At 47.6% G+C, this 15,485-nt stretch overlaps 1 protein-coding gene and 1 long non-coding RNA gene across 4 annotated transcripts in view; one reads left to right on the top strand and one right to left on the bottom strand.

Annotated features, from left to right (window-relative positions):
- LOC102488456 (uncharacterized) overlaps nucleotides 1-453 on the bottom strand; it is a 31,116-nt gene extending 30,663 nt beyond the window's left edge. The window contains exon 1 of the long non-coding RNA XR_333384.3: nucleotides 129-453. This is a non-coding gene — a long non-coding RNA (uncharacterized LOC102488456). The remainder of the gene's footprint in view (nucleotides 1-128) is intronic.
- The window catches only part of XRRA1 (X-ray radiation resistance associated 1), a 62,010-nt gene extending 49,556 nt beyond the window's left edge, over nucleotides 1-12,454 (top strand). For 2 of the 3 annotated variants that reach the window (XM_027774183.1, XM_014590604.2), the window contains 8 exons: nucleotides 404-529; nucleotides 1,772-1,865; nucleotides 3,183-3,298; nucleotides 5,114-5,464; nucleotides 8,241-8,439; nucleotides 9,122-9,237; nucleotides 9,656-9,761; nucleotides 10,012-12,454. In XM_027774183.1, coding sequence (XP_027629984.1) covers nucleotides 404-529; nucleotides 1,772-1,865; nucleotides 3,183-3,298; nucleotides 5,114-5,464; nucleotides 8,241-8,439; nucleotides 9,122-9,237; nucleotides 9,656-9,761; nucleotides 10,012-10,265 — 1,362 coding nt within the window. In that variant the 3' untranslated portion in view covers nucleotides 10,266-12,454. The remainder of the gene's footprint in view (nucleotides 1-403; nucleotides 530-1,771; nucleotides 1,866-3,182; nucleotides 3,299-5,113; nucleotides 5,465-8,240; nucleotides 8,440-9,121; nucleotides 9,238-9,655; nucleotides 9,762-10,011) is intronic. The other variant, XM_014590608.2, reaches the window with a different exon arrangement.
- The last annotated feature ends 3,031 nt before the right edge of the window (nucleotides 12,455-15,485 follow it).

The raw sequence follows: 15,485 nt of genomic DNA, 5'->3' as shown, positions 1-15,485 counted from the left end.
GGAAACTTTCTCTTACAACACAAGAGCCTGCCTCTTTGCCCTCTAGGGAAATTACAGCCCAACCGTGTAGGAGGGCCAGTTCAGGAGAAGCTGCTATAAGGCAGAGGTGGAAAGTGGGGGCACATTACCTCTGATGTCTGCATAACTGCCGTGTTATCCTGTGGCCTCAGAAATGGAACTTTGGATGCCGGAGGATTAACTCACAATGTGACCTCAGAGAACTTGGAGCCAGAATTCTGGGCCCTTGGTGACATTCCTCCTTATGACCCTAGGTGTTTCTTTTGGCCAACCCTCTCTAGGTCATTCTTTCCACCACATTGCATTGGAAGGGTCTTTGGCCCTAGGAAGCCTCAACTTTCTTACCATCAGGGCACTTTGACTTTGACTTTGTTTTCTTTCCAAGACAACCAAGGTATGTGTACTTCCTCCCATATTTGAGATTCTTCCTGTGAAGTCACTGAGGGCCAGGAACCAGACGCTGGCCCCGCCCTTCCCAGAGCTGAGATGCCTTAGCCTAGCCTACAACAAGGTGACTCTCTGCTTCTCTACCTGTTTCCTCGGGCATAGATGGGATGGTAGGATTGAGCTGTTCTGGCCTGAAGGCCAGCCCTGCAGTTTGCTGCATTACTGGCAGCTCAGGGATTCTCAGGGTGGGGAGAGTGGAGCTAGTGCACGCTAAAGCAGGAGCCCATCCATCCAGTCAGATATTTAGTCAGCACTTACCAGGCTTGGTGCCAGGCTCTGTATTAGGCATTGGGTATCCAGCTGTGAAAAGAAAGACTCGGCCTCTGCCCTTTTGGAGTGGAGAGGGCTGATACTGGACAAATAATCATAACATAAGCATGCTTAGTGTCATGAAGCAATTCAAGTGCTATGAAGTAAATATATGATAGGAGTTTTAACCCAATGTTTCAAGGAAATGGTATTTAAGTTGAGATCTGAATCAATGAGTTTAGTCAGGTGAAGAGGGAGGGTCAAGTGAGAAATGTCTACCTGTTTCCCTATCGAGGGAAATAGTGGCTATAAGGTCCATGGGGACACACTGAATATGTTTTTCTTATATTTTTCCTTTTCTTCTTTTAGTTTTGCCATAGGGCACATGCACTCACCAGAGAGGAACAGAGAGAAAGAGAAAGAGAGATGAGAGAAAGTAAGAAATCACTCCCTGGGGGGTGGCCCTGCTGTAATCTCTCCTCCTCCATTCTCCTCAGGATTTCAGACATGCATGCACACACACCCAGGGTTTCCAGGTCACTGGGTTCAAGACTCAATCTGTGCAATTGGCCACGTGGGATCAAGCTCCTTAACTACCATGACCAACTGGTCCTATTTTTTCCATAACCATGATCTTCTGTAAAACCCCATGGAACCCTACCCAAGTCTGAAATGCCAACAACTTTTAAAATACTGTTTATTTCTTTCTAAGGCAAGTAGTTGGTAGAGCTAATCTCCCCAACTGTTGTCTACTAAGAGTTTTGTAGTTTTAGTTCTTACATTTAGGTCTTTATTCCATTTTGAGTTAGTTTTTATATAAAGTGTAAGATAGGGGTTTCAGCTTCACTCACTTGCTTATGAAAATCCAACTTTTTTCAATACCGTTTATTGAAAAGACTACTCTTTTCCCACAAAAGGCCTTCTCACTGTGTTGAAAAGCTCCCTCCTTCCCTCTCTCTCCATCTTGGCAAGCACTGGCTCCACAGTTGGGGCCTGGATGCACCTGGGCAGTAGTTAGGGTGGTGCCAACCCGACAGTCTCTCTGCATTTATCACAGATCGCCAAAGAGGATGCTGTCCTGCCAGTAGCTCTCTTCCCATCTCTCTGCGAGCTCATCTTTCATAACAACCCTCTGGTGTCTCAAACACGAGGTATGGTGCCTGTGAACCTGCCCCCTCCAGCCCAGTGCCCAAAGAGCAGTGTGGGTACCCTTGTCCCACCTCCACAGTGCCAGACCCAGGCTTTACTCATGCTGAGCTGATGAGGTTCATGGTGTGTGGGGGACATAGAAGACGAGACACTGTGGAGCACCTGCTCTGTGCTGGCTCCTCCTGACAACAGCCCTGAGGCAAGCTCTCTGGTCCCCACAGGTTGAAAACGAGGCTTAGGGACGTTCTTGATCTCCCTAAGGTCACCCAGAAGAAATAGGCAGAATTGGGAATGGAATGCCAAATTACACAGGTCATGCACTAGTTCGCATTTTTTAACTTTATTTATTTATTTATTTTAATTTGACCAGAGAGGGAGGGAGAGAGAGAGAGAGAGAGAGAGAGAGAAAGCCGCCAGGTCTGGGACTCAACAGTGGTTGGCCATGTCTTGTCCCACCTCCACAGTGCCAGACCCAGGCTTTACTCATGCTGAGCTGATGAGGTTCATGGTGTGTGGGGGACATAGAAGACGAGACACTGTGGAGCACCTGCTCTGTGCTGGCTCCTCCTGACAACAGCCCTGAGGCAAGCTCTCTGGTCCCCACAGGTTGAAAACGAGGCTTAGGGACGTTCTTGATCTCCCTAAGGTCACCCAGAAGAAATAGGCAGAATTGGGAATGGAATGCCAAATTACACAGGTCATGCACTAGTTCGCATTTTTTAACTTTATTTATTTATTTATTTTAATTTGACCAGAGAGGGAGGGAGAGAGAGAGAGAGAGAGAGAGAGAGAAAGAAAGCCGCCAGGTCTGGGACTCAACAGTGGTTGGCCATGTGGGAGTCCAGCACCCTTAGCCGCCACACCACCTACCAGCCCCAAGGTCTTAAAGCTATACTCTACTTTGTGGGAAAAAAACTATTGTGACCTCATTTCCCACTTCCCAGTTGGGGGGAGTGCTGCAGTCCCAGCTGCAGGGCTCCCCTCTCTCTGAGCACCTGGAATGCTGTGATAATGATAAGCAGTGGAGCCTGCTGTCCAAGATGCCGCAGCTGAGGCATGTCAGAATCCTGGCCCTGGACAAAGACCCAGGAGCTCAACTCTGCTCCACCGTCTTTTGTCACCTTCCATAGATCCCTTGACCTCTCTGTGCCCCAGTTTCCTTGCCTATTTGAGTGGGAATAATATGGTCCTTACTTCCTAGCATTGGTCTGAGAATTGAATGTTACCTTAACACGTTACACATTTTGACATGTTTGGCACAATGTTAACACCCAGTAAATGTTAGCTAAAATCATCTTATTTTCCTGTCGTGTCACCAGGAGTACCTCCACTGCTAAAGAGCTTCCTCCAGGAGCGACTGGGCATCCACTTGATTCGGAGGAAGATAGTAAAGGCTAAGCACCATATTGTGATGCCTCGGAAGGAATCGCGGAAGGTAAGGCTTCCAAGGTAGGGCGCCTACCCGAGACTGGTGCCCATCTCACCTGACCATGGTGCTGCTCTCCTCAGCCTGGACTCTCTCCATTAGGTTCAGTATTGTCTTCTCCTGCCCTTGCTTTGTCAGAGAGGCCAACTGACTACCTTGTTCCAACTTAGTGTGAAAGTCCAAGGGACCCCTTGCTGCTCCTCCAGTCCAAGGTTCTGACTAGTAGAGACACACAAATACTCATGGCTGACCATAAAACAAATCAATACTTTGTTCATATAGGAAGACTCTATGCTAGACTGGAGACTGTGGCTTAGGCCTTAAGCTAGACAGAGTATGTCCACATGTCCTGTGTACTCACAGAGATGGGGCTAGATGTGCAGCATGACTCCTGGGCCTTTGACTCAGCCACATGGCCAAGGCTGCAGGCCCACCATCCCACCTCAGTGTGCACAGGGCAGGGGTACAACAGAAGCCTGCCAGAGTAGGCCTATAACCAGAAGGCCACATAAGCCTTTGCTTGTGAGAGCATAAACAGAAGACACAACTACTCAACTACTGCAGTGCCCAGCCATCCAGCCCAACAGTGAGCAGGGCCCAGTGACAGTCAGCCTCTGACCGATTAGGTTGTCCATCCTTCCTTTGGGAGAGGGCTGAGAAAGTAGTGGGGAACAGAGGAAGAGCTCCCTTGCAGTCCTTCTCCATCACAGGCCTGAGGGAAGCCTGAATGTTGCTCCTCTCCTGCCCACCCACCAGTGTTGGCCCTTGGTGATTGGACACTGAGGCATGGCACTGTCTGTTCCCCATGGCGTGGATGCTGAAAAAAGATGCTAGGACTCTCAGCCTGCAGGTCTAAATGCTGAAGTTTTACATGCTCTCAGGAAGGAAATCTGTTCTTAACAAGAAACTTATTTTATAGAAGTTATCCTTCACATGCCTTCATGTGTTAGGTACAATTGCACGTGGTGTCTCCTTTGAGAGAACTCTGTGACCTAGGCAAGATGCGAACTATTCTCCCTTTCATAAGGAGGTAGGGGAGCTCAGCAGACAGACTACCCAGCCTTATTTTCTAACTATAGTGCCTGGGAACTTTCCACTTCACTGCAGTCTATAAAAGTACAGATATAAATGGACCGAATATCTTTGATAAAGAATGAAAACTATCCACTGTGCAGACAGGGAGGGGAGGAAGGACTAGGCCCAGCTGAGGGAGCTGAGCACCTGGATGCCTCCTGGCAGCTGAGACAAGGAGGAGGAAAAAGATCACCATAGGCTTTTGCTGAGAACTGAGCAGTTCAGCAGTGATTTCCTGGTCCCAAACCCTAACAGAGATTGCTCTTTTGGATCTTTACATAAGGTACAGGTGCCAACACCCTGAAAAGTATCTGACACTTCCCCTTTCTCTGAGGAGAGTCTAAGGCATGGTGTTATACCTCAATCTGAAGGGTAAGGCTGGTAAGGGCCAGAATGATATTGTTAGGACACAGCATGTGCCCTGAGCCCAGGACTGCAGTCAGGAGTACAGGCTCGACTGCTGCACTACTCTGCCACCACAGATAAGTCAGTCCTTGCACCTCGCCAAGCCCATGTCCTCACCTGCATGGTGAGGATAACTATGCTCAGAGTAGTCTGGAGGTGCAAATAAAACAATTGTGTTTACACAAGCCAGACTGTAGATGCCCAGCAAGCGTGATGTCACTCCCCACCTGCCTGAGTCCCTTCACAGGGCTCTGATCATTGCACAAGGGGCCTGAGGCTGGTAAGGCCAGGAGGAGAGACTCTGGATTAGGGAGCACATCCAACCCAGCTGTTTTCCCACGACAGGTGAAAACTCATGTTCCCAAGGTGCCGAAGCAGCCTCTGACGCTCCCTCATCCATGTGGGAACACAGTCCATTCTCCTTCAAGGGAGAATGTACTGGAGCCAGAGGCAGAGCCAGCTGAGCAGCTGCCTACAACCAAAAGCACTTCTCTGGAGCCAGAGATGCCTGCAGATGATCTGGAAAGCGTTTCCCTGCCCCACCGGACCTTTGTGCCACTACCTCCCATCTGCTCTGACTCCACTGTGCACAGCGAAGAGACTGCATCACGCCCAAGCGACACTGCTGGCCACCTCAGCCCAGAGCACCTGACAGATGAAGAAACCAAGAGCACAGAGTCTATCTTCCTGACCCAGGTGCCTGCATCCAGCTGCCCCTGCCCCTGTGTTCCCAGCTCTCATGGCTTCCCGCACAGCCCTTAGCTGGCTGGCATGCTGTGGACAGCTGGGGACAAGCACAAGGCAGGTCTGAAGTCAGAGGGAAGCACCTTTGGCAGGACTTGCAAGCCCCATTTTGGGAGATCCACTGAGCTAAGGGTCCTGATGGAGACACCAGCAGGCCATATCATGGCTCTGTGGCCCAGACACCATCTGGGGCTGCCTGGGTTTTGGTTCTAACCAGTTTTTCAGAAGGGTTGCTGATGCTTTCCTCTCTGCTCAAGGTCACCTTACTTCTGATGCTGCCTCTAGACACTGGGGAGACAGGTGGGTCAGATGCAGGTCCTGTCCACAGGGTGTTCTTGGTATAATAGGAAAATGGATGGGAATGATACATGCAAGCAGAGCTGAGACAGGAAAACTCAGGGACTAGGAGCCTGGGGGAAGGAGGAATGCCTCCTCAGCCCAAAAGGACTTCTTGGAAGAGGTTCAAATGAGCTGAGCTTTGTAGGCTGATAAAGAATGAGCAAGGTGAAGATGTGGGCGGAATGGGCATTCTTGGCAGAAGGAACAGCTTGAAATAGGGCACAGAGGAGAGAGATTAAAATGGTAAATATAGGAAGCATGAATAGTCATTCAGTGTCAGTGCAGACGACAAAGGGTGGTGTGTCAGGAAAGGGATAGGAACATATAAGGCTGGAATAGTTGGCAGGGCTCCTTGAACTTTATTGTCACACCAACCCTCTCCTTGATCTGTTTGCCACCTCCAGTCTTACCCCTACAATCTGTCTGCTGCCAGATCTTGCCAAGATGTACATTCACCCATACATTCACATTGAACTCATTACCCATAGATGAATTATAGTGACATATACATTCATACAGTATAAAAGTATCTTTATGAGTTATTTCAGAACCTTTCTGGAACAAAGCAAAGAATAAACAAGTTTTTTTTTTTTTTTAAATAAACAATTGAGAGAGTTAGATGAAACTAAAACAGGGAAGGTAATGATATGTCCAAGAGTAACTCTGTCACTCAGATATGCATATCATGTCCTGTTACTCTCATAATAAAGATGTATTTCAAAAATGCAATTCTGAGCTTCCTAATAACCAAAGAATACAATTGCTCATCATGCTGTTCAAAGCAAACAAACAGGTTCTTTTTTCTTGCTGAATTGCTATGGCTACAGTTTCTAGTACAATGTTGAATAGAAATGGTGAGAGCAGACATCTTTTGTCTATTCCTGATCTTAAGGCAAGAGTCTTCTGTTTTCACCATTAATTTTGATGTTAGCTGTGTGTTTTCCATAGAAGCTCTTTATTGGGTCAAAGACATTTCTTTCCATTTGAAGTTTATTGAATTTTTTGTTTGTTTTTAAGTTTTTCTTTCTTTTTTTCTTTCTTCAATGAGCCAGAGAGACAGAAAGAGACAGAGAGAGAGGCACTCCCAACAGGATCCTTATGTCATGATCTACTCCTATGATCTACTCTGGATCATGGGCATGCATGCTCTTGCCAGAGAGGTCTATATACTGAACCCAGAATCTTCCAATGTGGGTCAGGCCAGCAGAGCATTGTGTTACAACTGTACTACTGTCCTGCCCTTATTGAGCTTTTTTTTTTTTTTTTTTTTTTTTCTTGGCAGAAATGGATGTTAGATTTTGTAAAATGCTTCTTCTGGTTTTTGACCTTTTTTCCCATTGACATAGCATTTTACATTAATTGATTTCCAGATATTTCATTAACTTTGCATTCTGGGAATAAATCCCACTTCGTTGTGATGTATAACAATTTTTACATGTTGTCAAATGTAATTTGCTAGTATTTTTCAAGGATTTTTCTTTTATCTTCATAAAGGATATTAGAGTATAGTTTTCCTTTCTTGTGATGTTTCTCCTAGTTAGGGTTTTAGGATAATACTGACTTCAGTCAGTATTGGGGAATGTTCCCTCTTCTATTAATAATCTTTAGAAGAGTTTGGGAAGGATCGGTGTTGATTCCTTTTTAAATGCATAATAGAATTCACCAGTTAAACCATCTGGTCCTTGGCTTTTCTTTGTGGGAAGCTTTTTAAATTACTAATTCAACCTTTTTACTTGTTATAGGTCTATCAGATTGCCTATTTCTTGATTCAGCCATTTTAATAAGGGGTATAAGTACATCCCTACATGAAATGCAAGTTTCATAAAGATGCTTCTTATAAAGCCACTAGGGTAAGCTAAAATCCTCCCTAGCTTGCCATCAGTGAGGATAAAGAAAAACAAAATACCCTCAGCTTGGCATGTAAAGATCCTTAGTGACCTGAGCCCTGCTTCTCACCTCAATGACCTTTTTCTTCTTATTGCCCTTCAACTGTACCAGTCTTAGTCCCCTCAAATACACCTTGATGTGTCTGACCTCTCCACCTCTGCTCCTGCTATTCCTTGCCTGTGGGGGTCATCCTTTCTCAACAGATGCAGTCCACTCTTCTCCCCTCCCTTGCATAGGCATAGTTCAGACTCTTTAAGACTTAGCTCCGGCTAAGGGATCACTTCTTCCAGGTGGCTTCCTGGCTGGGTTGGGCTTCCTCTGGGATCCCCCAAAATCATTGTGCCCCCCTTCTGATAACAGCATTTATCAAGGTCTGTTTTTATGTCTATCTCCTCCCATTCTGCTCTTGGTCTTGCCCTGAACAGGGCCAGCTCCAGCACTGCAGAGAGGTGATGCTTGGAAGTGTTCATGGAATAAAATGTGTTTTCCTTCCTGAGCACAGGTGAGTGAGCTGCCTTCCTCCATCATCCATAGGGATGATCTAGAGGTGAAGGAGAAAGACAAGAGTAGACCACCTACAGCACCCAGGGAGGTGAAGAGGACTCGGAGGAAGCCCCCATCTGCCCCCCTCCCCAGCAAGTACCATGGCTATGAGGAGCTGCTTACAGCCAGGCCTGATCCAGCCTTCATCGAGCCAAAGGGTATATGAGGGCATGTCCTTGTCTCCACAGCCCAGAGCAAGTCAGTGCCAAGCCAAGACTCCATCTCAGATTCTGTCAAAGGGTTTCTTAGGGAGTCCTGGCTGAAACCCTAAATAACAGGACTCCTGTCTGCACCTGGGCCTTCACTGGCTTTTGGGGAGCCACTGCCTGTTTTGAGATTCCAGCTGGCTGGGGCCCTGCTGCTCTGGTTGGAAAAGTCTCTCCTCAGGAAAGGTTTGATGACCAGACACCCAGATGGGCCAGATTCTAAGCTCTTCCCAGCCAGTTAAGCCTCAAACAGAATATCCGGAATACCTCCTAATTGGTTTGAGGCAAGGAGGCAGCTTCCTCTCAGAGCCCCTTACTTCAGACTGATGTGTTCATGGTATTTGTGTTTCCAAAAGTGCTAATTCGGCTGTGCTCCCTTGAGTCAGGCCCTGCAGTGTAGCCCCTGAGGTTAATGGAGTCACATTGAGGCTGGCCTTTTCCCACTGCAGTGCTGTTTTTCCACTAGAATCTGTGCTCACGGAAGATAGGTACTCACTATACGCCTGATGGAACTTAAGGTGCTGGAGCAGATCAGGGAGAGATCTGGGAGCAGATTAATCCTTTGACCCAGGGCTGCTTGCCTGGAGACTGGAGAATAAAGATGTCCTGACTTGGTCTTGCCTCCTTACCCTAGGAATCCAGAAGAACGCCCAGGCCCTGCAGCACATGCTAAAGCACCCGCTACTGTACCGCTCCTCTAAGGCCAAGCTGGATACTCCGCAGAAACACTATTTTCCCAAAGAGAAACGGGTAACATTGGCCCACCCAGTGTGTGAATGGCCCCTAAGACCCCATAAGTACCGATGGCTGCCCCCTTGAGGCCCGCAAGGGCTGCTCTGTCCGTTGCTGTGACTATGAGAGGGGTAAGGCCAGGAATGCCTGCCTTCCTTTTATTTTTTTTTTAGAGAGGTTTTTGCTATCGGGCGCGTGTGCTCGCCAGACAGAGACATAGAGACAGAAAGCGAGAAATCACCCCCCAGGGGGGATGGTCACGCCGCAATCCCTTCTCTATTCTCCTCTCGGGATCTTGGGCACGCACGCACACGCGCCCGGCGTGAGTTTTAAGCCACCGGGTCCGCGACGCGAACCGTGGTCAACTACGTGGGAGTCCAGGGGCATAGCCATTACGCTAACTGCTGGAATACCTTCCTTTCTTATCTCCCATTAGGCCCAAAGGGTCCCCATTCCACCCCCGCGGAAGACTCGAGCCCAGCTGCTGGATGACATCCTCATTCGCATGCGGGACCCCCGAAATATTTCAGAGGCGCCACTAGGTATGGCTCCCTGGCTGCAGGACTGAGACCAGCAAGGCAGAGCAGAAAGGGCTCACGGTGCGCACAGCCTCGGCCTTTACTGTGTACAGATGGGGAGGCTATCAGACAGCCTTTAGAGACCTGCCCCAAGGGAAAAAGGGCCATTCGTACATCCCCACACCTCCCACTCCCTCGGGTCTGCGGCCAGCCTCGCTGCCTCGGGCTGCGTGGCCCCAGAGCAAGCCCGATGTCCGCGCTTCTCTCCCCGCAGGCACCGTGCTGCGCCGGCGCGCGGAGCAGCGGCTGGTGAACCAGAAGCAGTACCTGGAGGCCAAGCGGCTACTAAAGGAGGTCCGAGCGCGCTACCGGCGGCTGGTGCGTGGCTCGCTGCGGACAGCATTCGGAGCCACCCCACAGCCTCCAGCACGCCCCGCGCTGGGCGAGGGCCCGCCCAAGTTCGGTCGCTTCCTCGAGTTCATGGATGAATTCTGCAAGGAGCCTGCAAGCAGTGACTCGAAAGGCTAGGGCAGCGCCCTGGGCCTTGCTCACCGCCCGCCTGCGCCCCAAGCCATCCCGAAGGCTCCGCACTGTCGACCGCACCTCAGATCCGCGTGCGGGCCTTGGAGCTCGCACCAAGGCTTGGCTTTCTGGCTGCAGAGTAGGGAGCTCACCTGGACCTCCCCTCCCTGGGCTGGGCAGGACCTGGTGCCTGGCCCAGCAGCAATAAAAAGTGGGTACATAGAGTACAGGCGCCATGCGTTCTTTCTTGGGTCAGGGCCCGGTGGCAGTGGGAAACACCTCACTGAGGAAGTGCATCCCAAGGCCTGTGGGCAACCTGCTTGCAACAAATGTGTACACAGGGATGTGATATGGCTAGGATAGGAGATGGGGTGGAGGTGGGGTTTGATGAAACTCACCGAAGTTAACACGTCCAGCCAATACAGGAAGCAAAACCCAGGCCCAGAAAGGATGCTTTGCTGTTGGACAGCTTCTTCCTTCTAAAGCGGAGGCAAGGGAGTGGGCTGTCTGAAATCCCACTGCAAACATGGGGCTGTGGCTCTAAAACAGACCCTGTGGCTGTGCCAGGTCAATCCCGGTTCACAGCAAGCAAGCTAGTTCTGGCAGAGGAAACCTGTCCCGTTGCCCCATTCTTGGCAAGCACCCAGGAACCAGCACCTTCTACAGAGAAGGATCTGGGGCTGGGCCCCAGGCATTCATAGGCATTTGGGGATGATTATCTCTAGGTCACTGAAATAACAAAATGGGTGTGACCTAGTCACCCTGGCAAGCCCTGCCCGAGGCTTCTCTCCTAGGAATGGCTACAATTCAGACCTGGGTAGCAGGCCCATAGTTCAGCTCAGGTATGTCCTTAAACTCTTGCCAAACGGATCTGTTTTCCTAGTCATTTGGCCAAGATGCCATTGAGCACCCTGGGAGAGACTAATGTGGCCAGAGATGCTGACTGTGCTTCACACACCACACTGCCTCAGGATCCTCAGGATCCCTCCCTCTCTTGTAAGGGACACTGAGGGAAGACAGTGTGGTCTCGCTAGTCCAGTTAGACCTACTCCAGGAGGAGAGGCTCTAACCCAGAAAGCAACGGGAACCATGTTAGCCAAGGCCAGTGGTAGAGAATGGCACTACTCTGGGGCAGACCTGAGGCAAGCAGAAGACAGTCAGTGACTTCGATGTCACAAGGCCACAGCTTCTAGACTATGAAATATTGTTGGGGACAGAGTTTTCCACTGTAAATGAGAGCCACACCATTCACCACACCAGGATATAAGGGGTTTATGAGGGATATGTGGATTTTGTGACTTCAGTGGCCAAGAGACAATCAAGCACTATTCTCATATTTCCAACACTGTTTCTTGCAAATCATTTTAACAACTCTTTGAAGGGGGCGGGTCAGATGATTTCAGAGATCATTCAAATGCTTGTTTACGGGATTTGGCATGGACTCGTACAGAAGTCTTTCAAACTAGCCTTCCAAGTTCAGATAGAAGAGAGATCCATTTCTTCTCTGTTGGATGAGATACTGACACCAAGGGGATTTTAATGCATTTCTGAAAATGGTTCTTAAAAAAGGGATATTTAAAATAATCAAATGTTCAAATCTAATGTGCAAAGATGGTATCATTTCATCCACTCATTCTCCAGTGCTTTCTTGGTGTCTTAATTAGGAGTATGAATGGTTGCATTGAGAATGACAGCAGATTGGAGTTAAAATGTAAATGGGATGTGGCATCAAAAGACAGAGAGACCCCAATCCAGCGCCTAATCTTGCCCATTATTCTGAGTGCCAAAGCAAGATATTCCAACATGTAGCATCTCCCAGAGCAGAGAGAGCACCAAAAATTCAACAGCAAACAGTCAACACTTAGCCTGTGTCTGTCTGGGATCACTCTCAAGATAAGACTTTTGTCTAGAAACAACATTCACTGTAAATTTACTTTACTGTAGTCTCAACTTGGGCCTTGCCTCAAGCAGGCAAACATACATTGAAGAATGCACTTTGGTACTGTTTACATAAACACACCAACCCACTTGATTCCACATCATTTCCTGGTTGGCAGCAGCGTCCCTGACAGGGCATGCCCTGTTCCGAATCCTCTGTCTTTGTCCAAATGCTCTTCATGATGAGTTGGAGAGGAGGAAACTGGCCGGCAGTGGCAGTCCAAAAGGGCCCTGGCCCCTTCTCCAATTCTAATGCGGACAGCAGGGTGAATAATAGCTATGCAGAACCCATTTTCTATTTCTAGACAGGAGGGGAAAAGGCCCTTAGGACAAGTATATTTGTACAGAGAGTTAAGAGTAAACAGCACATCAGGCACACACACACAAAATTCATTAGTTGACACTTAAGATAATCACTTTTCCCTTGCATAGTATTTATTTTCTCCTTAGGACTCTCAATGCTCTGCTGGAGGTTTGGAGTTGGTGATGAGCCCGTGGAAGGATGGAGGGCCCCTGTTTCCAGTGGCAGCACAGCGTGAGTGCAAGCTATGTCCTGTGTAAGGGAGGCTCTGACTGTTGCCACCGTAACTGGGAACCAGGGCCAAGAGCTGTTCCTGAGCCCTAACATCTTGGAATTTGAAGAGGGCATTGTCTGTTACTTCATGTGAAGAGAGAAGGAAAATGAACAAGCGTTTTTACCTTTGCTTTGTCCAACTATTTTCTTAAGACACCAGAAAAGTAGAGGGAGCCTGCTCAGAGTTTGAGGTTGCCTCCCACATGAAGGCAGCTGTTAAGAGTTGTCACCCACTGACGGGAAGCATTTACTCACAAGAGAGAGCAGGTATATTGTATTGGTAATATGAAGGGCAATTTGCACATTCAGTCTTGGCACTTTCTGCATTTCTCTAAGTCTGTTTCCTACAGAATCATCTTCAGAGAGCTACAGTGGGTAACAGTCAAGTGTGAAGATGCATTTCTGGACCATCTTCAGAAGAAAAATCTCTGTAGCAGCCTCCTTCCCTAAAATTGCCCCACTCCCTCCAACAGACCTGCTTTCTCACCATTTGCTCTAAGACAAGCCAAGACCAGTTTATGGGCCAATGACGAAAAGGCTGGCTAGGAAAGATCTAAGATGCTAAGGAGTTTCTGATTTTCAAAGAAAACTGGAGGGCTGGCTGTCTTTTAATCCTTGGCAATTAAAATGACAATTATTCCAACCAAAACATAATTACTTCCCAAGATTCTACATTCATTCACATTACTTACACTGTGGGGATTTTCCTTACCTGAATGTGTATTCAGAGGATATAGGTACATTTTAATTTCAACTGAAAAGGAAGGAAGGAAGGAAAGAAAGAAATGCGATAGTAAAAAAAAAGCCTCTGACTGGGTCAGCAGGAGGTTAAGGTGCTGGATTCCACATGGTCGACTGCATGGTTCAAATCCAGTACCTGGCGGTTTGAAAAAAACTGGGAGCCCGTGTGTGCATGCCCCAAATCCTGAGAGATAAAGAGAAGGGACCGCGATGTAGCCATCCTGCTAAGGGCTGATGTTTCACTTTCCCATTCTTTTTCTGTCTCTCTGGGAAGCATATGCATCCTATAGCAAATCTAAAATGCAAAAACAAAAAAAAAGTCGCCTAAATCATTTGGGTATCTCTTTCATTAGCAAATAGTGTGTACCTTTATTAAGATCCTAGAAAGCTACAGTAAAAATAGGACACAGAGTGGGACCAGCAGGTGGTATAATGTTTATGTTGCTGGGCCCCACCTAGTTGACCGTGGTTCGAGTCCCAGACCTGGTGGCTTAAAACTCACACGGGGTGCATGTGTATGCGTGCCCAAAATCCCAAGAGGAAAATAGAAGAGAAGGGACTGCAGTGCGGCCATCCTCCTGAGGGGTGATTTCTTGCTTTCTGTCTCTTTTCTCTCTGGTGAGTGCACACGTCCTATAGCAAAAATTTCTCTTAAAAAAAAAAAAAAAAGGAAAGAAAGAAAAGAAACACACACAGGGTATTGGATCTTAAGTTCTTGATTTTTTTTTAAAAAGGGGGATGGTGAGGAATGTTTAGGAAGATTTCTAAGCACATTCCGGTTACTAAAATTCTGATTATGATTCAGCCTTAGATTCCTATACCCCTCCAGCCCCCACCTCCATTGTTGACTCCAAATTTTTTATTTATTTATTTATTTTTGGAGAGGTTTTTGCCACAGTGCACATGTGCTCACCAGACAGAGAGAGACAGACAGAAAGCAAGAAATCACCCCCCAAGGGGGATGGCCACGCCGCAATCCCTTCTCCTCCACTCTCCCCTCGGGATCTTGGGCACGCATGCACACGCGCCCGGCGTGAGTTGAGTTGACTCCAAATTTCAATGAAAACCCAGGCAAGAAAAAGGAAAGGAATCACAAATAGCTGCAGGCTCTGATGAGAGGTTGGACTAAAGACATTTAGAAGGTTACTCAACTGTTGTATGGGCCTCCTCTGACCACGTCAATGGTCTATAATCTATCTCATTTCTTGGGCTGAAGCTAAAAGCTGCCTCTGTAACCACCAAATGAAAACAATCCATCCTCCTGTAGTAAAATTACTTAGGATATGGAAATATTACAATCAAATTCACAAATACTGATTGGGGTCTGTGAATACTGAAAACGGCCTGCTGGACAGTATCCTAAATGGGTCCATCTAAGAGTGTTGCAGTGAAGGAAAGGGCCTTTCATAACACTAACAAGCTCTATAACCACACATACATTCAAATGTATTCCATTAGACCATTAGACATTGAGCTCACGACAAGGGACTGTCTATCTCTGTATCTCTGTGGCCCAGAGCAGTGTTGGCTTAAGTGAGAAGCTCTGGAAATGTCTGTTACATGGAACACAAAGGATGAACAGCGCAGCTCAGTTGTTGACCGCGACTGTCCAAGCACAGTGGCAGCTTCCCATTTTAGTCCATTTGCCAGTTTGTAATCAGATGGCAATTAATTAAGCAGCTTTAATCTCTTAAAGGCATTTTTCCTTTAGGGAAAAAATGAACAAAAAAACAGAGAAGGCATTACCTGTGCTTCCTCCAGGCAGAAGTTTAAAAATTAAGTTTAAATTTTAAAAAATAAATGAAGTCACTTAGGAAAGGTTTTCTCAGCAAGCCTTAGCTAAGAAGACTTAACCTTTTTTAAAGAGGCAATTATACAAAAGGGGCCAGGGGCTGGATGCATAATCCCTTGATATGATACCAACCCAACAGGCCCGGATGACTTCTTCCAGCAGATACAATCAACAGGTCATG

The sequence above is a fragment of the Tupaia chinensis genome, unplaced genomic scaffold (genome assembly GCF_000334495.1).
Source record: "Tupaia chinensis unplaced genomic scaffold, TupChi_1.0 Scaffold000047_1, whole genome shotgun sequence".
In the NCBI taxonomy this organism is placed as follows: Eukaryota; Metazoa; Chordata; class Mammalia; order Scandentia; family Tupaiidae; genus Tupaia; species Tupaia belangeri.
The sequence above is the reverse complement of the archived record's forward strand: the minus strand, read 5'-3'. Positions and strand labels throughout refer to the sequence as shown.